This window comes from Gobio gobio (assembly GCF_949357685.1).
Source record: "Gobio gobio genome assembly, chromosome: 6".
NCBI lineage: Eukaryota > Metazoa > Chordata > Actinopteri > Cypriniformes > Gobionidae > Gobio > Gobio gobio.
In genome coordinates, this window is record NC_137102.1 from 54264047 (window position 1) to 54285589 (window position 21543).

The 21543-nt window shown below is 43.5% G+C and overlaps 1 protein-coding gene across 1 annotated transcript in view; it reads left to right on the forward strand.

Annotated features, from left to right (window-relative positions):
* The window catches only part of pde1cb (phosphodiesterase 1C, calmodulin-dependent b), a 110827-nt gene extending 91751 nt beyond the window's left edge, over positions 1 to 19076 (forward strand). The window contains exons 12-17 of the mRNA XM_079820607.1: positions 10161 to 10242; positions 11471 to 11585; positions 12213 to 12379; positions 13787 to 13996; positions 14584 to 14640; positions 17210 to 19076. Of these exons, the coding sequence (XP_079676733.1) occupies positions 10161 to 10242; positions 11471 to 11585; positions 12213 to 12379; positions 13787 to 13996; positions 14584 to 14640; positions 17210 to 17226 (648 nt within the window). The 3' untranslated portion in view covers positions 17227 to 19076. The remainder of the gene's footprint in view (positions 1 to 10160; positions 10243 to 11470; positions 11586 to 12212; positions 12380 to 13786; positions 13997 to 14583; positions 14641 to 17209) is intronic.
* The last annotated feature ends 2467 nt before the right edge of the window (positions 19077 to 21543 follow it).

Genomic DNA, 21543 nt, shown 5'->3' on the forward strand with positions numbered 1-21543 from the left:
AAGATAAATAAACAATTGTTGCAATTTGAAAATAATACACGTTTATATAAATGAATCAAAACAATTGACTATAGCAACAAATTTAGAAATTAATACTAACATTTATACTAAAAACATAAAATTACTCTTAAATCAAACAAACACATAAAACGATACTCGGTTACTTAACGTAACCTCGGTTCTCTCTAGAAGAGGGAACGAGTATTGCGTAAGTTCCTTACGCTACGGGAAAGTATTCTTTCTTCGAGATTTCTGAAAAACCCAAAATTATCCTTAATTTTGTAACATTGTCAACGCAGTGCGGCAGCCTGGCAGACCATAGCAGGCTATTCCAGCGTGCTATTGGCTGCTCTGCTGGCAACTGCAGCAGCCTATCGGTGAGCCCGCGTGACGTGGCGACCAATGAGGGCGCTTCGCGCCCACCTGGCTTCATTTGCCTACAGGTGGGGCGTGGCCACGTGTATATAAGCAGGGCTCACGGGCTGCATATTCGGTTTTCTTAGTTCTGAAGCGTAAAAGCCAGCGGGGCGCACGGCAAGGAACGCAATACTCGTTCCCTCTTCTAGAGAGAACCGAGGTTACGTTAAGTAACCGAGTATCGTTCTCTTACGAGAGGTTCTCTCGTATTGCGTAAGTTCCTTACGCTACGGGAACATATTGTCAACGCCGTGCGCGCCTCGCATACAGCATATGTATCCCAGGGAACCGGGGACCATAACACTGCTCGGGCAGGGTGGCCGGTAAAGAAAAAACGGGCCACCACATATACAGACACTTCATTCGAACTGACGGGTGGTTTACGACGGGTGGTTACAACACCCTGTCCCATGAATGAGGGAACGGCACCTGCCGGTCTCCTTCAAATTCACCACACCTTGTCTCATGAATGAGGGAGCGGCAACGCCGGTCGCCTTCAAATTCACAATATCTTGTTATATGAGTGAGGTAACGGCACCGCCGGTCACCTTCAAACTCACAACAGCTCGTCTCGTAAATGAGGGAACGGCACCGCCGGTCTCCTTCAAATTCACATGAGCCTAGTACCGAACTTACTACCAGTATGTGAGCTATGTCTGCGCAGAATCACTGGGCAGAACCAACGGCCCTATTGAACTGATAACACTTTCGCCTGTAAGGCAGGAACTTCCAGATTGTAAAATCTCACGAACGTAGACGGGGAGGCCCAGCCTGCCGCCATACAGATATCGTGGATGGAAATCCCTCTGGCCCAAGCCCACGAAGAGGCCATGCCTCTGGTGGAGTGTGCTCTGACACCTAGCGGGCACTGCAGGTGTTTGGAAGCGTATGCAGTTGCAATCGCGTCCACTATCCACCTGGACAGGGTCTGTTTCGAGGAGGCGAGACCTTTAGTGCGCCCACCAAACGAAACAAATAGCTGCTCAGAACGCCTGAAGGCGGCGGAGCGTGTGACATAAACCCTCAATGCCCTGACAGGGCAGAGGAAATTGCCACCGTCCCCCTCATCGGATGCTGGCAGAGCCGAGAGGGAGATAATCTGCGCCCTGAAGGGAGTGCCGATCGCTTTGGGGACATAACCATGCCTCGGTCTGAGAATGACCTTAGAGTCATTAGGACCGAACTCCATACACGCCGGGCTCACTGAGAGCGCGTGTAGATCCCCCACGCGTTTCACTGAAGCCAGAGCTATCAGAAACGTGGTTTTCAGCGAAAGGAACCTTGGTTCCACAGTCTCGAGCGGTTCAAAGGGATGAGCCTTCAGGGCCTCTAGGACCAAGGCCAGATCCCATATAGGAACCGACGGGGGCCGCGGGGGATTCATCCGTCTGGCTCCTCTGAGGAAACGGACGATGAGCTCGTTCCTTCCTAGCGTGCTACCTAGCGTCGTCTGAGCGAACGCTGCTATAGCCGCCACATACACTTTGAGCGTGGAAGGGGACCTGCCCAATTCCAAAAGCTCTTGGAGGAAGGAGAGCACCCGCTGGACCCCACATTGCTGTGGGTCCAATCCCTTGGAAACACACCATTCAGTGAACACCGACCACTTAGAACTATATAACCGCCTCGTCGAGGGGGCTCTAGAGTGTGAAATCGTGTTCATAACCCCTTCGGGCAGGTCAACGGGTATCCGTTGGTCACCCATACATGCAGAGACCATCGCTCTGGATGGGGATGCCAAACTGAGCCTCCTGCTTGAGAGAGAAGGTCTGCTCTCAGCGGAACTGGCCAGGGGGGTGAGTGCGACAGCTTCACCAGCTCTGGGTACCAAATCTGGTTCTCCCAGCGCGGTGCTATAAGGAGCACCGGACGGCGCGTTTCCCTGATTTTCGCTATGACCTGGGGCAATAGGGAGATCGGCGGGAAAGCATACAGCGGGAGGCTGGGCCAAGTTTGGGACAGCGCATCCTCGCTTTTGGACAGAAACGTCGGGCAGCGGGCGTTCTCTTTTGTTGCAAAGAGGTCGAGCTCCGCTCTGCCGAACAGGCGCCATACCAGCTGGACTGTCTGGGGGTGCAGGGACCATTCTCCTGGGAGAATGAGGCCCCTGGACAGCTTGTCCGGGCCCACATTGAGGTGGCCCGGCACGTGCGCAGCTCTCAACGAGCGCAGCGAGCTGTGTGCCCACACGAGCAGGCGTTCTGTCAGATTGCCCAGACCTCTGGACCTGACACCGCCCTGCCGGTTCACGTAGGACACCACTGTGGTGTTGTCCGACCGGACTAACACATGGTGTCCTCGTATAAGCGGGAGAAACTGCTTGAGCGCGTTCTCTACCGCTATCATCTCCAAACAGTTTATGTGTAGGAGTTTTTCCTCGCTCGACCAAAGGCCCGAGGCTGATCTGCCCTCGAAAACGGCGCCCCAACCCGTGGTGGAGGCGTCCGTCGAGATGATCTTGCGGTGTGAGATGGCTCCCATCGTCACTCCCCTCTGGTACCAGTCGGCTACTAACCAGGGCTCTAGGGCTGACACGCAGCCCTGAGTCACTCTGATCCTGAAGCCACCGGACGCCCAGGCCCTGTGAGGCACTCGGGCGTTTAACCAGCATTGCAGCGGGCGCATGCGCATTAAGCCCAGCTGGAGCACAGCTGCAGCTGAGGCCATACGTCCCAGCATCCTCTGAAACAGCTTGAGAGGTGCGATTTTGCCTGGCCGAAAATACGCAGCCATGCGCCGAACTTGGCGCGCGCGATGGGGTGACAGGCGGGCTGACATTGCCACAGTGTCCAGATTCAAACCCAGAAATGAGGTTGATTGCGTGGGCACTAATGAGCTCTTGGTCCAATTGACCGTGAGCCCTAGGCTGTCCAGATGGCTGAGCAGCATTGCCCTGTGGGCGAGGAGCTCGGCCTCCGACTGCGCCAGGATGAGCCAATCGTCCAGATAGTTCAATACTCGCATCCCTCGATTTCTCAGAGGAGCGAGGGCCGCGTCCATGCACTTCGTAAATGTACGGGGTGCTAGTGACAGGCCGAACGGAAGGACGGTGTATTGATAAGCCTGGCCGTCGAAGGCGAATCGTAAGAATGGCCTGTGACGCGGCGTTATCTTGATTTGAAAATATGCATCTTTCAAATCTAGGGAGATTAGCCAGTCTCTCGGGCGAATATGCGCGAGGATCTGCTTGGTCGTGAGCATCTTGAACGATCTTTTCATAAGAGCTTTGTTCAGACGCCTCAGATCCAGAATCGGTCTGAGCGACCCATCCCTTTTTGGCACGAGAAAATACCGGCTGTAAAAGCCTGACTCGCTCATAGAGTGGGGAACCGGTTCTATAGCCCCTTTGCACAGCAGCGTGGCTATTTCTGCTCGAAGTAGATGTGCTACTTCCTCGCTCACTCTCGTCTCTGTACGCGCACAGAAGCGCGGAGGGCGGCGAGCGAACTGCAGAGTGTAGCCGTGCTTTACTGTTTTCAGCACCCATTCTGATACACCTGGAATGGCTTCCCACGCTCTCGCGTGCGCCACACGGGATAGAACGGCCTCCGGGCTCGAAACGCCGCGCTTCGCGGGTTTGACGGCCCGTATAGGAGGGGCGGGCGCAGTGCGCGCGCTCTCTGTGCTGTGGGCCAGCCGATCGCTCGCGATGGCTGGCCGCCCTACACACTGCATCTCTGCCGCTTCGAGCGGGGAGTGGCTTGTGTGCGGCCCTACACTCATCGCTCCGGCCACCCTGGGCGGAAAATAAATGGTGTGTGGCGTGGCGCGTGGCGCCTGAGGCATAATGTTCGCGAAAATGTGTGAGCGCGTTTGAGCGGGCACAACTCTTACGCGTGGAACATGACCGGTTAAGAGTGGCTGTGTGACAGCGCGTGTGGTGGTTAGTCGTGGACGCAAACAAGCGGACACGTGACCTAACTCTAGCACTCGAGCGGCCGGTGGCCGCTTTATGTGAGTGGGGGACACAGGGTTTATAGTGCTTGTGTGTAGGGGTGAACACAGAAAAGTGGGCACATTTACTGCATTTGAAACACATACGGCGCGAGCCGTGCGACCAGAAATAATGCAACTTTTGTGATTTCTCTGGTTCGCCGTAAAAACGGCGGTTGTTGACAGGCGAGAAGGCATTTTTGCCGGCTCGTTGGCTGCGTGAAATCCATCTGCAGCAGCCACAGTGGTGGGGGCTGACAGGAAAAAGAGTTTTGACGGTGGTCCGGCCGCGGCGGGACTTAACCGTCGTTTCTCGCCTCTTGCTAGGAGGACTTTGGAGGCTCGGGCTTCAGCGTGATCCTAGGCCGGGGGCCCCGAGGTGGAGGCGGCTTACCACGGCTGGAAGAGCGCGATCTGGGGCGGCCGCTCGGTCTTCTCTGAGACGAAGGGGGCCGCGCTGGGCGCTGCGCGGAGCTCGTTGCTGGCTGGTCACGAGGACGGCGAGCAGCGGAGCTATTGCTAGCGCCGGGGCGTCGAGGCAGGAAAAGGTTCATGGCCTGCGTCGTTTTCTGCACTTCGGAGAAACGGTCGACGATCCCCTTGACCGCTGGTCCGAAAAGCCCAGACGGAGAGAGCGGGGCGTTTAGGAAGGCCGCGCGCTCTGTTTCTCGCATGTCCGCGAGCGTGAGCCAGAGGTGGCGCTCAGCTACCGTGAGGGAGGCCATAGAGCGTCCGAGGGCCTGTGCTGCGGTCTTGGTGGCGCGAAGGGAGAGATCCGTCGCGCTTCGCAAATCCATGATTAACTCAGCGTCACAGCATTTCTCGTCCATGTCGCGGAGGAGATTAGCTTGGAGGATTTGCAGCACGGCCATAGAGTGCAGAGCGGACGCAGCTTGACCGGAGGCAGCGAAAGCGCGGCCGATCAGCGATGACGTCACTCTGCAGGCCTTAGACGGGAGGGCAGCCTTTGAGCGCCAACCAGAAGGCGGGCAAAGGTGCGCTGCGACCGCCTCTTCCACCGGAGGGATAGCGTTGTAGCCTTTCTCGGCCGCGCCGTCAACTTGTGAGAGCGTCGAAGAAGCCTGAGACGAGACCCTCGCGGAGAATGGCGCATTCCAGGACTTTGCGAGCTCCTCGTGAAGCTCCGGCAAAAAGGGTGCAGTCCTGGAGGTGGGCGCACGGCGGCGACTGTTTAGGAAGCTTCCGTCAAGTCGGTTCGGCGCTGCCACCTTGGGCGGGGCCCATTCGAGGCCTAGCTGCTCGACAGCCCGGGTGAGAAGGCGCAAGAGTTCGGCGTCCTCACCCGCTCGAGAGCGTCCGGAGCCCCGGACTGAAGAGGATGCGGAAGACCAGTCCTCGCTGTCGGAAGCCATGATGGAGCAGCTGTCGGCGCGTTCTGCGGCCGCATCCGCCTCATCCCCGGAGGCGGCAACAGAAATGGCGGCCTGGGGTGGGGGCGGGGAAGGCGAGAGTGAAGCGGGCGGGAAAGGTTCCGGCGAGCTTCTCTCTGCGAGCTCCGGAGTCCGCTGCGAGCGGCGCTTCTTCTTGCGCGGCGTGGCAGGGACTGGAGGGATATCATCTTCGAACAGGACGAGTCGAGCCCGCAGGGTCGACATCGTCAGTTCTTCGCACTCTTGGCATCCGCCAGCGTGGAGTGCGGCGGCGGCGTGATCACGGCCCAGGCAGAGAGCGCAGATCACATGGCGGTCCCCGGAGCTGAGCTGCGCGTGACACGAGCCGCAGGTGGAACGAGACATTTGTATCAACGCTCTGCTCTTTTTGTGAAAAGTGTGACGCAGCGGCGACAACACTTTGAGCGTAAAAGGATATGGGGCTGCCGGATAGCAGAGCAGGCACGGAAGGCTGAAGGTGGCGCGATGCTGCCGGCTTCCTCAGGCGCTGTCCTCTGCTTGCTTGTCTGCGCGGTCACGGCGGCGGGTTCCAGATCCAGCGATGCGAAGGGCTTCGCTGAAGAAAAGAAAATCGAATATGCATCCCGTGAGCCCTGCTTATATACACGTGGCCACGCCCCACCTGTAGGCAAATGAAGCCAGGTGGGCGCGAAGCGCCCTCATTGGTCGCCACGTCACGCGGGCTCACCGATAGGCTGCTGCAGTTGCCAGCAGAGCAGCCAATAGCACGCTGGAATAGCCTGCTATGGTCTGCCAGGCTGCCGCACTGCGTTGACAATGTTACAAAATTAAGGATAATTTTGGGGTTTTCAGAAATCTCGAAGAAAGAATACTTTCCCGTAGCGTAAGGAACTTACGCAATACGAGAGAACCTCTCGTAAGAGAACAATCATTAAGACAAGATATTATATATATATACATAAGTGCTTAAATATAAATGAATACCTTGTACTCCTTTTCAACCAGGTGCAAAACAAAACAAACAAAAAATACTGCAAAATGAAAACAACAAACAGCATCTAAATGCTTAAATCCACTTAAAAGTGTCCTTAATAAACTTATTATCTCCGTGACCGCATGGCTCCGTATCTCCGTCAGTGTTTTTATTTTCCGTGTGCGAGCTCTCTCTGTGCGCGTCTGCACGAGCGATCTGTTTGACTTTCCGGCAAGACGCCTTTCATAATAAAAGTCTCTATAGGTTAAATAACTTAAAGAGTGCAAAGTAACGTTCCAAAATATAATAAAACATAACTAATATTAAGAAAATATAGAATTACGATATATAATATAGGGAATAATATCAGAATAATATAATAAGCTCCAAACTAATTCAAATAACTGAGGGTTATTTAACTGGTTGTTTACAACAAAGTCCATCTCACCACAGTGACTCTACAATAATTTTTACGATGCGACGACAATAGTTTTTGTGCGAAAAAAAAAATCAAAATAACACCTTTATCCAACTTGTTCTTGTCTTCCGTGTGTGCCTCCACGACGCATGCGCGAGAATATGACGCAGATCCGGCGTTCGGACACATGACCCAGAAGCGATTTGTTTACAATCAGAGGAAGACGCGCGTGTCTACGCTGTTGGATTCTACATTGATCGTGCTTTAGGTCTCAGCGTAGTTCTCAAAATGGGGCTTAAGTGTGCATTTCATGGATTCCCGAACGCTGGCGCTACATCATATTCTCGCGCATGCGTCATGGCGGCACACACGGAAGACAATAACAAGTTGGATAAAGGTGTTTTTTTTATTTTTTTTGCGCACAAAAATTGTCGTCGCATCGTAAAATTATTGTAGAGCCATACGGGTGTTGAACGACATAAGGGTGAGTAATTAATGACAGAATTTTCATTTTTGGGTGAACTAACCCTTTAATGCATCTCTCACTTACTGTATGCGATCTCACTGTTTGAAGTGCCTGACAGAGGAAAATGCCTATCAACGCGTACTGGCATGAATACTTAAGCACGTGCTGTCATGAATTAAGCAACGCGTCTTCTCATAGGATAAAGACACGCAGTCTCATGAATAATTATGAGACAACGATGAGTCATCGCCGTATTATAGTACGAGAAAACGTCACATCCTAAGACGTTGACATGAAGATGAAGTTGAAACCAAGGAAGTTTAAAAGAGAGCAAAAAGGTTTCAAATTAACTAGTTTTCTCTCACATTCAAAACTTACAGATGGTAACATTGTCTTCCATGATGTTCAACACACATACATGTGTTAAAATCTCAGAAAATTAGGTTTAGGGTTTCATCATGACACTTTAAGCCTTAAAGTGCAGCATAATTAAGAGAAACAGGGATGTACACTTAGTGTGTTTCCTAAATATCTAAAACATATTATGGTATTTTTGTGCTTTAGTATAGTGAAAAAAAAAATTACATACAGCACATTTAAAGCCACAATATGTCATTTTTCGCCACTAGAGGTCGCTTATTGAAAACAAAGGTGTAGCTTGATGGCGCCTTGCTTCAGCTTCTTCTGCTCATGCGTATGTCGAGTAACAGTGCTGTTTACAATCATTTGAGTGTGTTGAAAGTCGTGTTATAATGCTACTATGCGCGTTCACAAATATGAGACACTTGTTCACACTGCAGTGAGCTAGATCGATATTCGGCATGGTAAAACATGGTATTCGTGGTGAAAACGCGATTTAAACAATAAGACAAGCTATATAACAATGATTAGTTTTCTGTCAAGGAATGTATCCAAACAGTTGCTCACCTGTCTAATAAAACACATAATATATTAAAATAAGTCCAAAAATCAAGTGTAACGCGGGCAGAGGTGGACAGTAACTAAGTACATTTACTTGAGTACTGTACTTAAGTACACTTTTTGAGTATCTGTACTTTCCTTGAGTAGTATTTTTTCTGGAAACTTTTACTTTTACTTCACTACATTAGAAAGAGAAATATCATACTTTTTACTCCACTACATTTCTATCAAGGCCCTCGAAGTAGAAAGTTGTAGCCGCTTTGAAAGTAAGTGGATGATTTGTTTTCTTCTTTAAAACGTGATGCGTTTTTTTTTTTTTTGCAGACAGCCCATCAGTAATCACTCTTGTAGGATCACATGAAGTTCAATGATTTCCAAGTATTTTTTGAACACCAATCAATTGATGGCAAAATAGAAGGCGGCAGTTCCCAGACGCAGTGCGCGCAAACATAGTCATACTGAGAAGTTAAAATTCAGAAGAGCAGACGTGGATAAGTCTAAAAAAGTGCAACGACATGAAAGTGCACACAGAAAGCTGCCTCTCAGATGCCAGACCACAAGTACTGAATTTTAGTCTATTGAAAACTAAAATCTTATTATAGTCAATTAAAACTAGACTAAAACTAAAACAATTCAGATGCCTAAAATGTTATAGTCAAAAGACTAACTAAAACTAAATCCAAATTTGCTGTCAAAATTAACACTGGTATGATATGATTGGTCAAATGATTTTTATAGATTTACCCGCCAAGTTGCCATAGCCTTGTGGATCCAGCGCAAACACATAATGTTCCACAATGATGTTAGTTAGCATGCAAAAGCGTAGTTGGGCTAATAATGTTAACTGAAGTCCTTTCAGAAATTGTGTTTATTTGACAGGATTATGTAAAAACATATGTAGAAACCTTTCTTTTCTAGTATGATTTTGACTTTGATAAGAGCTTTGTAACTTTTAAGCAAGTATGTAAATGAGTTCAAGATATGCTAGCATGTCAGTTGGAGCATGACTGGTTTAAACCACCATGATGGAATAGCGTGCATTCATACAACAATGCAACGATAATAAAATAATGTGTTTACTTTTACTATTGATACTTAAGTACTTTTAAAAGCAAGTACTTCTGTACTTTTACTTAAGTAAAAATCTATCTTTACAACTTTCACTTGTAATGGAGTAATATTTAACCAATAGTATTTTTACTTTTACTCAAGTAATGGAGTTCTGTACTTTGTCCACCTCTGAACGCGGGTATGATGTCATTGAATCGAGTGTAACGCGGGTATGATGTCATTGATAGGCGACGCAGGTACACGGTCCGTGTCCTGGTTAAAATTGATGATTTCTTTAAAGATTTCGAACATTCTTCGAAACATTTGGGATAATGTAAGTGCACAAGTCAACAAAATATATAACATTGTTCTAGTGGTTTTTGGATATTTGAATCCAAAAATCTTACATATTGTGCCTTTAACTATTGTTGACAAAAAATAATTGTCAGTTTGAGGCCGTTTTGTACTCTCTTTGTGGAAAGTGCCACATACATTTCATACCTGTGTTGGTTAACAGTTGTGCAATATTTTTGAAAATTTTCCCCTGATACAAAACTATGTAATGCATTATTATAGCAATGCAGTTGAATGATGTGTTTGTGTTGACAGGGTGATAAGGAGGCAGAGCTTGGTCTACCTTTCTCACCTCTGTGTGACCGTAAGTCCACTATGGTGGCCCAGTCCCAGATCGGTGAGTGACACAAACACACGCTAAGTACACAGACACAAATGCTTGCAATTAAATCTCAATACTGCAATGGCAAATTTATGAATTACGCTAAATTGCAATACTCATATTAAGCTGGAAAAGGGGGAAAAATACACATTTAATCTTTCCATAGCGGAAACACATATAAAATTGAGCTCAGTGCACAAAAATGAACCATTTCCTGTAGGATTCATTAACTTTATCAAAAGCTGTCACAAATTCATGCGATAAAATCTCACTATTGCAATTGCGGAATTATGAATTATGCTAAATTGCAATACTCATATTAAGCAGGAAAAGGGGGAAAAATACACATTTCATCTTTAAATTTACCGTAGCTGAAACACATGGCTATTTTTTGAAGAGCATGCATATGGGGATAACTTATTCAAATAGCTGTTTTTTTTTTTTTTTTTTTTTTGAACTCAGTGCACAAAAATTAACCATTTATTTTTCATTGACTATCATATGCTGGCACAAATTCTTATGATTAAATGTAAATATTGCAATTGCAAAATTATGAATTACGCTAAATTGCAATACTCATATTAAGCTGGAAAAGGGGAAAAATTGATAAATTTCAGCTTTAAACTTACCATAGCTGAAACACATGGCTATTTTTGAAGATCATGTGTATGGGGATCATTTATTCAAATTAGATTTTTAAAAAATTGAGCTCAGTGCACAAAAATTAACTATTTCCTGCAGGTTTCATTGACTTTATCGTTCACTGGAACAAATTCTTGCGATTAAATCTTAATATTGCAATTGCAAAATTATGAATTACGCTAAATTGCAATACTCATATTAAGCTGGAAAAGGGGGGAAAAAAATCACATGTAAGCTTCAAACTTGTAATAGACGAAACACATGTTTATTTTTGAAGATCATGTATAATTGCATACAAGGATGATTTATTCAAGTATTTTCTTTAAATACCGCGCAGAAAAATAAACAATTTCTTTATCATTTCCTGTAGGTTTCATTGACTTTATCGTACACTGGAACAAATTCTTGCGATAAAATCTCAATATTGCAATTGCAAAATTATGAATTACGCTAAATTGCACTACTCATATTAAGTTTGTAATAGCCGAAACACATATTTATTTTTGAAGATCATGCATAATTACATACAAGGATCATTTATTTAAATATTTTCTTTAAATTCTGCACACAAAATAAACAATTTCTTTATCATTTCCTGTAGGTTTCATTGACTTTATCGTTGTTCCCACGTTTACGGTTCTGACGGACATGACCGAGAAGATCGTCACGCCGCTCATTGAAGAGGCCACAAGCTCAAGCCTGGCTGGGTTTCGCAGGTCAGAGTCTGGAAGTTCTTTTTTTCTTCTTCTGATTAGACAAGAATAGAGATAATGAAAGGTAATTAAGACAAACTAGGGAAATTAGTGCTGAGGCCGCAATAATAGTGCCTAGTGGCATAGCTTTCCTTAGTATCGAAACCCAATTCACTGGTTCTATTGCAGTCATTACTGCAAATCCAATTCAGTCCCGGTCAGATAGCTCAGTTGGATCACTTAGAAAGAGAGCGAATGTGAGTAAATGCACTGCTGTTTCTGACCCTTGTAATTTAGTCTAAAGTAATCAGTTCAGACAGCAAACTTTAAAAGTTTCTTTGGATCTTCTAAGTACGAGTTGAATTGCCGATGCTGATTAAGCTTAAGAGCACATTCTTTCTTTTCGTAACAAATGCATCTTCTGCATATAAAGGACTGAATTGTATCCCTTCCCTTAGAATATATGGTAAACTAAAACAGCCCGAAGGTTCATAGAAAGGACACAAAGCAGCAGCAGCATATTAATGATCAACAGAGCAGGAAATGTAGGTAGATATGGAGATGTTACAGAAGCTAAGTGGATGTGATTGCTGCCAATATATATGCAATATTGTGATTTATGGTGAGTCCTTATCCCATCATCTCGAGCAGTATTACTGCCGGAGATGTGAAGAGGGGCAGTGTGAACAGCTCTGGTTCTGATGGCAGCGCATCCCATAACTGCTCGCTGCTCACTGTGGACCTGAAGAACTTCAAGGCCATCTGGAACGAGGCGGTTTCTCTGAACAGAGAGCGGTGGAAGACGCAGGCAGATAAAGGTACGAGCAGATTGATCCCTGTAAGAATGCATGTTTTTGAGAAGTGTTTGCACACTGGAATTTGGAAATGTAGTGTCGAAATAAGTTATTTTTACGATTTATTTTGGTGAAAAGCATCTAAATATACACTTCTGTTCAAATATTTGGGTTCAGTAAGGATAGGCCTATATACACCGATCAGGCATAACATTATGACCTAATATCCTTTTGCTGCCAAAACAGCCCTGACCCGTCGAGGCATGGACTCCACTAGACTCCTGAAGGTGTGCTGTGGTATCTGGCACCAAGATGTTAGCAGCAGATCCTTTAAGTCCTGTAAGTTGTGAGGTGGGGCCTCCATGGATCGGATTTTTTTGCTCAGCACATCCCACAGATGCTCGGTTGGATTGAGATCTGGGGAATTTGGAGGCCAAGTCAACACCTCAAACTCGTTGTGCTCCTCAAACCATTCCTGAATTCCATTTTTGCTTTGTGGCAGGGCACATTATCCTGCTGAAAGAGACTGTGATGCACTGTGTATTCTGACACCTTTATCAGAACCAGCATGAATTTCTTGAGCAATTTGAGCTACAGTAGCTTGTCTGTTTGATCGGACCACACGGGCCAGCCTTCGCTCCCCACGTGCATCAATGAGGGCCCATGACCCTGTCGCCGGTTCACCACTGTTCCTTCCTTGGAGCACTTTTGATAGAGACTGACCACTGCAGACCGGGAACACCCCACAAGAGCTGCAGTTTTGGAGATGCTCTGACCCAGTCGTCTAGCCATCACAATGTGGCCCTTGTCAAACTCGCTCAAATCCTTACGCTTGCCCATTTTCCTGCTTCTAACACATCAACTTTAAGGACAAAATGTTCACTTGCTGCCTAATATATCCCACCCACTAACAGGTGTTATTCACTTCACCGGTCATAATGTTTTGCCGGTAAATTATATATATATATATATATAATGTATGTGTATTTATATATATATATTTGTGCAAAAAAAAAACGTTATTAACATTATAAGTGTTAAAAAAAGTTTCATGGATTCCACAGAAATATTAAGCTGCACAACTGTTTTCAACATTGATTATTTTCATAAAAAAATGATTTCTGGAGGATCATGTTACACTGGAGTAATGATGCTGCAAAATTTCGGCGCATCACAGGAGTACATTTTATTTTTATATATATATTCAAATAGAAAAGTTATTTTTGTTTGTACCACTATTTCCCAATATTACTATTTTTTACTGTATTTTTGATTAAATAAATTCAGCCTTGGTAAGCATAAGTGACTTCTTTCAAAAATAAACTAAAACAAAGTTTGATGCATCCAAACTTTTGTAGCATTTTGGCACATTTGATGCATTCAGAGAAAGCGAATGGTGAATAATGTGCCTCCCGCTGTGTCTCACACCAGAGAGGGAGGAGAAGGCCAAACGAGAGCTGGAGGAACAGCAGGAGGCAACCGCAGAAATCCAGGAGCAAAAAAAAGGCCCAGAGCTGTCAGGACCAAAGAAAGACAGGGTCGGAGAAGACAACCCGGAGCCAGGGGGGGTGAACGGACCCCCGGAAGAAAGTCCCCATGACAATTCAAAAAAAGAAGGGGAACATCGGAAATTACAGAACGGTATTGTGATCAGTAAAATGACAGTTACTGTCAGCTAAATTAATGCTGCTCATTTTCAAGATTTATCAATGACTGCCCTCTGCTGGATAATCCGAGTAATAAGAGTAACTAACACTGTGGAATGGAACAAAACTGTGCATTATATACTTGATACAGCATGCTATTTAAAACCATAGTCTGTGAAACAGCATGCAATGGTAAATATATCAATATTGTCACATGACCTCATTAGATTTTTTTAATGTGATATCCATTTATCATAGATATAGTGATTTTGCCATTTTAATCAAATCTATCTATCTATCTATCTATCTATCTATCTATCTATCTATCTATCTATCTATCTATCTATCTATCTATCTATCTATCTATCTATCTATCTATCTATCTATCTATCTATCTATCTATCTATCTATCTATCTATCTATCTATCTATCTATCTATCTATCTGTCTGTCTGTCTGTCTGTCTGTCTGTCTGTCTGTCTGTCTGTCTGTCTGTCTGTCTGTCTGTCTATCTTTTTGCTGCACATCAAATTTTGTCTTTTTTCTGCTCTGCTGAATCTGATCATCTGACGTCTGTAAACAGGAGAAGTGTCTGAAGAGGCAGAATCACCAGCAGATGAAGATAAGAGAACGCTCAGTGGTAAACATGCATGTTTATTCTGTAATGGAGACTTGTGTGTGGCTTTAATACATGCTGTAACTACCTACAGTAACATCAATAACGTATTTGGACATTTAATGTCTGAATGTTATTACATCATCTAATGAAATATCAAACCGAGAGGCATGATTTAAAAGAAAACATTAAACCACCTTACCAGCCCGAAACTTTTAAACAGTAGTGTAGACTGTTCAAAATGAAGACAAAGTATTGTGTGACTTGTTTGTTTGTGTATGGTGGATCATGATTATAGTTCATGTGATGAAGTACACCTGTGGTTCCTCTACTAAGAAGTTTTAAATCACCAAAACACCGGTTAATTCAAAGACATTTGGACAGAAAAATGCATATATAGACACTCCGTTTGATATTAATGCGGTGACATTCTTGCAAAAGAACGATAAAAAGATGCCACGCAGCACGCTGTCATACAGAAGTAAACACAGAGAACATTAAAGTAAGCGATTACGCGTTTATTTATAGCGTGATCTGCCCCAAGCCGGCAAATTTATCCACAGGCAATATAAAAAACAAAGACGAGGATGTGAAAAAAGAGCAGTTTTCAAACATTTATGATACGAGCCCTCGTATTTTGCTTGTATGTACACTATATTGCCAAAAGTATCGGGACACCCCTCCAAATAATTGAATTCAGGTTTCAATAACTTCTATGGCCACAGGTGTATAAAATCAAGCACCTTGGCATGCAGACGCTTCTACAAACATTTGTGAAAGAATGGGTCGCTCTCAGGAGCTCAGTGAAATCAAGCGTGGTACCGTGATAGGTTGCCACCTGTGCCATAAGTCTATTCGTGAAATTTCCTCACTACTAAATATTCCATTCCACGTGTTCTCTGGAGTGACCAATCACGCTTCTCTGTCTGGCAATCCGATGGACGAGTCTGGGTTTGGCGGTTGCCAGGAGAACGGTACTTGCCTGACTGCAAGTGTAAAGTTTGGTGGAGGGGGGATTGTGGTGTGGGGTTGTTTTTCAGGGGTTAGTTCCAGTGAAAGGAACTCTTAATGCTTCAGCATACCAAGACATTTTGAACAATTTCATGCTCCCAACTTTGTGGGAACAGTTTGAGGATGGCCCCTTCCTGTTCCAACATGACTGCGCACCAGTGCACAAAGCAAGGTCCATAAAGACATGGATGAGCGAGTTTGGTGTGGAGGAACTTGACTGACCTGCACAGAGTCCTGACCTCAACCCAATAGAACACCTTTGGGATGAATTAGAGAGTAAGCATAGAGTCATCCAACATCAGTGCCTGACCTCACAAATGTGCTTCTAGAAGAATGGTCAAAAAGTCCAATAAACACACTCCTAAACCTTGTGGAAAGCCTTCCCAGAAGAGTTGAAGCTGTTATAGCTGCAAAGGATGGGCCAACTCCATATTAAACCCTACGGATTAAGAATGGGATGTCATTCAAGTTCATGTGCATGTAAAGGCACGCATCCCAAAACTTTTAGCAATATAGTGTAGAGCTGCCACTGTAATACTTATGAGCTCTGACACATCACTGTCCTTCACTGACTACCTTTCCCAGCAGTCTTGATAACTTCAGTTGTGTAAAATCTTTGAAGTGACTCCCATGAGCGCAGAATTGCGATGAATGTTGATCTAGAGCAGTTGGTCTGGAGGGCCACTGTCATGCAGAATTTGCAACTTGCTTCAACACACTTGCCTGGAAGATTCCAGTATAAGACCTAATCAGCTGGTTCAGGTGTGTGAGGTTTGATTTAGTACCACATATGGAAGTGGCACAAATTGAAATGGAAAAAGATCAGATTCCATGTGGTTTGTGCTGTTCACACCATCATGAGAAAAACAGATCCGAGTCGGAAATGAGCAACAAAAAAAAAAAAAAACTGATTTGGGCAACATTTACCTGCAGACTGAACGGAATCAGTGGTTTGGAGCATCTACAGCAAATGTATTAAACTGACCAGAGATCAGGTAAAAACCAGACACTTGTTCAATGGTTTACCGCTCTGCTTCACTGAGATCGCCCCCCAGCGGCAAACCATTGAACAAGTGTCTGGATCTGTGATCAGTTTTATACTTTTACAGTCGTGCAGATATTTGTATAATTAAAAGGAATAATAGCAGTTAATACAGTAGTCTCTTATTGGCCTGTTTAGCTGAGCCATCCATGGAACAAACAAACTGATAAAATACACATATATCATACAGACACTTGATATTTAATTTTATTAGATGATTAGTTAATTGCATTAGATTTTACTTTGAATAAAACATTTGCAATGTGTTTGTAAAATGTGTCTTTACGCATGTTTGGCCTGTGTTTTTGTTGCATTTACACTGTTCTGACCAGCAGGCGTCACCAGCGCGTGGCGTTTCGAACATTTCGAAACACTGAATCATTTTTTTAAGAGATTGGTTACATTGATTCTAAGCTTTGTAAAGCCTTGGATTGTAGTTAGTAGAATGTCTAACGTGGATCATCGAACCAAATGTGTACCAAAGTGTAACCAAAATACATGTCTTTTCTGATATCAGTTTCCTCACTCTTATTTTAACAGAAACTGCGGATGCCTAGAGTGATTTCCAGCGGCGTCTTGAGGTCCAGTGTCAGACACGGAGCGGTGAACTTGCCATCGGTTCTGAAGGTCCACGGCGCTCTCTAGAGGACACGGCTAATGCTTACTTCACTTTGTGTTCGGCCTCTATCCCCTCCGAAGCCTTTGCTGCAGTTATCTCCAGACTTTCGTAAGACCGATCTCTCTGAATGATGAAGGACGTCACGGGCGAGGGACAACAGCTGCTTTTGTCTGGTCCGTTTTATTAACCGAAGCAGATCTCATTTCCCTCCCAAACCTTTAGAGTGCAATGAGTACACACGCTAAGAAAAGCATGCAAGAGCTGAAAAAATACAGTACATAAGAGTTCTTATTAAAACCTCCTTCATTTGTAATTACACACACAAATGCTTTTTATGTCTTTCTGCATTTGAGCAGCCTTGCGGTCGGATGACTTGCCACGTGTCTGTGATTTATATCTAAATATATAATATGCGGCCTGCGTTAAACTGTAAATAACTAATCTTAGCAGTTGCACCCGTGATCAATATTCACCCAGATCTGCTTTTGCGGCAACATAGCATTGTGTTGGGTTATTTTAAACACGCTTTACTCAAAATGGATTGATTCGTTTCAGCAAACGTGCCCTGTGCAACGTCTGACTCGCATTTGTTGGCAATGCCTCACCACCTAATAGAGGTCGCGTATATATGAAACCCTGAATGTGTATATGTATTATTATTGTAAATGACTGTCAGCATTTAGATCAGAGCTTTTATAACTGAGAAAAGCCGGCAGTATTTCTTATTCGAGCACGTCTGTGTGCAGCTGTGGAGTAGAAAACGCCTGAATCAACCTAAGATTTTTCCTTCTCTCGCTTACCTTCAGATGCCTTTCTTCATGTAGTCTTTCTGAAAGCGAACCGAACCGAAACGTCTTCTAAAGGAAACGCTCACGCACAAACTAGCAGTCACCATAGACGATGTAAGTCTTATAACTGGACGTGGTAGTGTGTAAGTCATAACCATATCACTGTGCTCGCTCTGCAATACCTAGATATTTGCCGTACGTCATTTTTACTGATGTCCTGGGGTTTTGTGACAAGCGTTTCTCTGTCCTTTGAGCAGGTAATGGAGAACATGTCCTTCACATTTCACCCCAAAATCAAAAGAAAGCAATGATGTAAACAAACCCGGTTTTTAGGACCATTATTTTTGGGGGCCTTTTAAAGGGTACATAACACACACAGTTTCTGCCAGTCTCAGTGTTGGGGAAAGTTACTTTGAAAAGTAACGCATTACAATGTTGCGCGACTCCCTTAAAGGTCCCATGGCATGGCATTTTTCTATTATTTTATAATGTTTCCTGAGGTGTACTTATATTGTTAGTATGATTTTTACATCATAAAATGTCATAATTTAGAAATAAAAGGCATTTTGTAGCGCTATAGCGCTTGCATGGGCGTGCCAAATTCTCTGGGCGGAGGAAAAGGAGGTAACCTTTCCTGGTATGACGTCATAACAGGAGAATTCAAGATCAGTTCGTCTGGGCTGTCATTTTCTCAAAGGCAGAGAAAGACAGCCAGAACTCGGTTTACACCGATCGAAATTTCTAGCCACTTGGGGACAATATTCATGCTAGGGGAACTCATATTAATGTTGAAAAACCTCATAAAATGAAAATTTCATGCCATGGGACCTTTAAAAGGTAACTAATTGAGTTACTTAGTTACTTTTTAAGAAAAGTAATGTGTTACGTTATTTTTGCGTTACTTTTTCTCACTTGGGCTGGGCTTGTTTTTTTGTTTTGTTTTTTTATAACAAAAAAAGTTATATTTTTGTGCATAATTATGTTAAGACCTCTTCATACCAAAATTGAAATAATAAGCCTCAGGCTGAGGTAAAAATGCAAATTCACGCATGAACAGTAGAGGGCGCAGCTGCCATTCTGGATAATGGAAGAATAGGACGCAGGAGAAAAAAAACAATAAAAACAAAAAATCTTGTCATTTTTGCTCATGGTTTAACTGAATCATCGAAGGTCAGCAGCAAGATCAATAAAGGTAGATTAAATGCATACAAATATTTGTTTTATTTAACATTTAATTATTGGTGGTTTGCATAGTATTCTGATTTTGCATTTGACTGATTTATTCATTTTGAGGAGTACTGAATCTTTATTGTACAAGTGAGATATGTAAATGCTCACATTTAGTCTAGAACTACAATAACATGTTTACACACAACGCCTCTGCACTTACTCTCGATTTTTCTCAACATGGAGACAGGAGAACTGTCTGTCAAATAAATGTGAAAAAGTAACTCTCTTGTTGTAAATTTGAAAAGTAATGCGTTACTTTACTAGTTACTTGAAAAAGTAATCTGATTACGTAACTCAAGTTACTTGTAATGCGTTACCCCCAACACTGGCCAGTCTCATGTTAATCTCGAGTACATATAGAGTAGTATTGCATCTTTCATATCTCCGAAAAAACTTTAGCTTGATCATATTTATAAAAGACAGATACGCTGTACCGATTCTTTCCAAAAACAGCTGAGCTCGTAGAGGCGTGCAGTGGGCGGAGCTAAAGAGTTACAAGCACACACACACACACACACACACACACACAATACATCATGGCATTATCCCTGGATAACTTTTGATTCACTATACGTTGGTGTTGTTGACATTATATCCACTTACGCGCCGATTGCCAACAAAACACAGACGTTTGATGCAGTTTCACTCACCGCCTGCGGTTTCCACTCATGACCGGGAACAAACAAACACACTTCTTTAGTGACATTGTTGATTTCGTGGTCTAAAAACAAAATGACAGCGCTGCCGATGGCTTCCATAACCCGAGTGAAGCTTGTTGATGTGCACACGCGCTCATCCGGGGGAAGTGCCCATGCAAGGAATACCGCCCTTTATGACATCATACAGGGCCATACTCGGAAAAAAAAACTTTCTTGAAACTTGTTCAAATCCTGATGGAGTGTAGTTGGCACAGAAATACTCCCTCATACATCCAACTCATCTTTTTTTTTCTTACTTTGGCCATGTTTATCATGAGAATCCAACTCTTTAACAGTGTAAATAAGTCAGAATGCATGAAATAGCATTAGACATCCCCTTTAATGAAATTTTAATGGCAATACAAGCACATTTTCCTCAATACTTCTCATCAACATATTGTCCAGACATTTTACTTCTGAGTTTTTGTCATTTATGTACTATAACAAAATGAAAACACTACAAAAAAATGTATACACTACTAAAGTTTGGGGTTAGACTCCAAGTTCACCAAGGTTGCATGTATTTGATCAAAAATATGTAAAAACAGTAATATGAAATATTTAAAATAACTTTTCAATTTTAATATTTTTTTTAATGTAGGCTAATGTATTCCTGTGATGTAGCTATTTCAGCATCATTACTCCAGTCTTCAGTGTCACATGATCCTTCAGAAATCATTCTAAAGGCCCGTTCACACTAAAAATGACAACTATAAAGATAACTAGCTATATTAGCGTCCACACCAGCGGTTTATATTAGCATCCACTGCCACTTTATATGCTCAAACTCTTTAACCCTCTGGTGCTCTTCGGTCATTTCTGATCGGAAAATTTTCTGTTTTGAAATTTTAAAAATCACTGCTTCATCGGAATGATATGAAACTTGGTGACTTTTCTAGCATTAGGTATGTGAACACCAAAAAATTAGGGTCATGATTCGAGCATGCTAATTGGTCGTAAAAAAAAAGTAGCGTTCATTGTCTTTGGTCATAAATGACCGACCATAGGAAATGAATGGGAAATCGGCCAAAACACAAATTCACAGAAAAAAATCTATATTTCTAACAAACAAAAACAATCGAAAACTGTATAATAAATAGTCTTTGAGATTTTTTAAATTTATATTCAAATCCATCAAAAATAAAAACAAATGTTTTCAAAAGAGAACTAAGAAATTCTCCATTGAGACCTCTAGTGATTACACCCATGGTTGCATGATTTCTTAAATAATTCCAAAAGATGGCGCTAATCTGCCTAATAAGGCCTAGTCTCTATTTTAACCTGAAATACTGCAATAATAAAAAAATAAAAATTAAAAAAACATTTGTATGATTTTCAATGGCAAAAATAAACCATAATTATTGCATAAATATTTAAAAAATACCATCAAATCATCTCAAAATACAAAATTAAAAAGAAAAAATATTATTGAAGAAAAATAAATTGCATTGGTTTTACTGGGGTGGAGGAAGTTTAATTTTTAGGTGTCCGGTCACTTATGACCGGGAAGACAACCAATACAACCCCTAAACGAAGAGC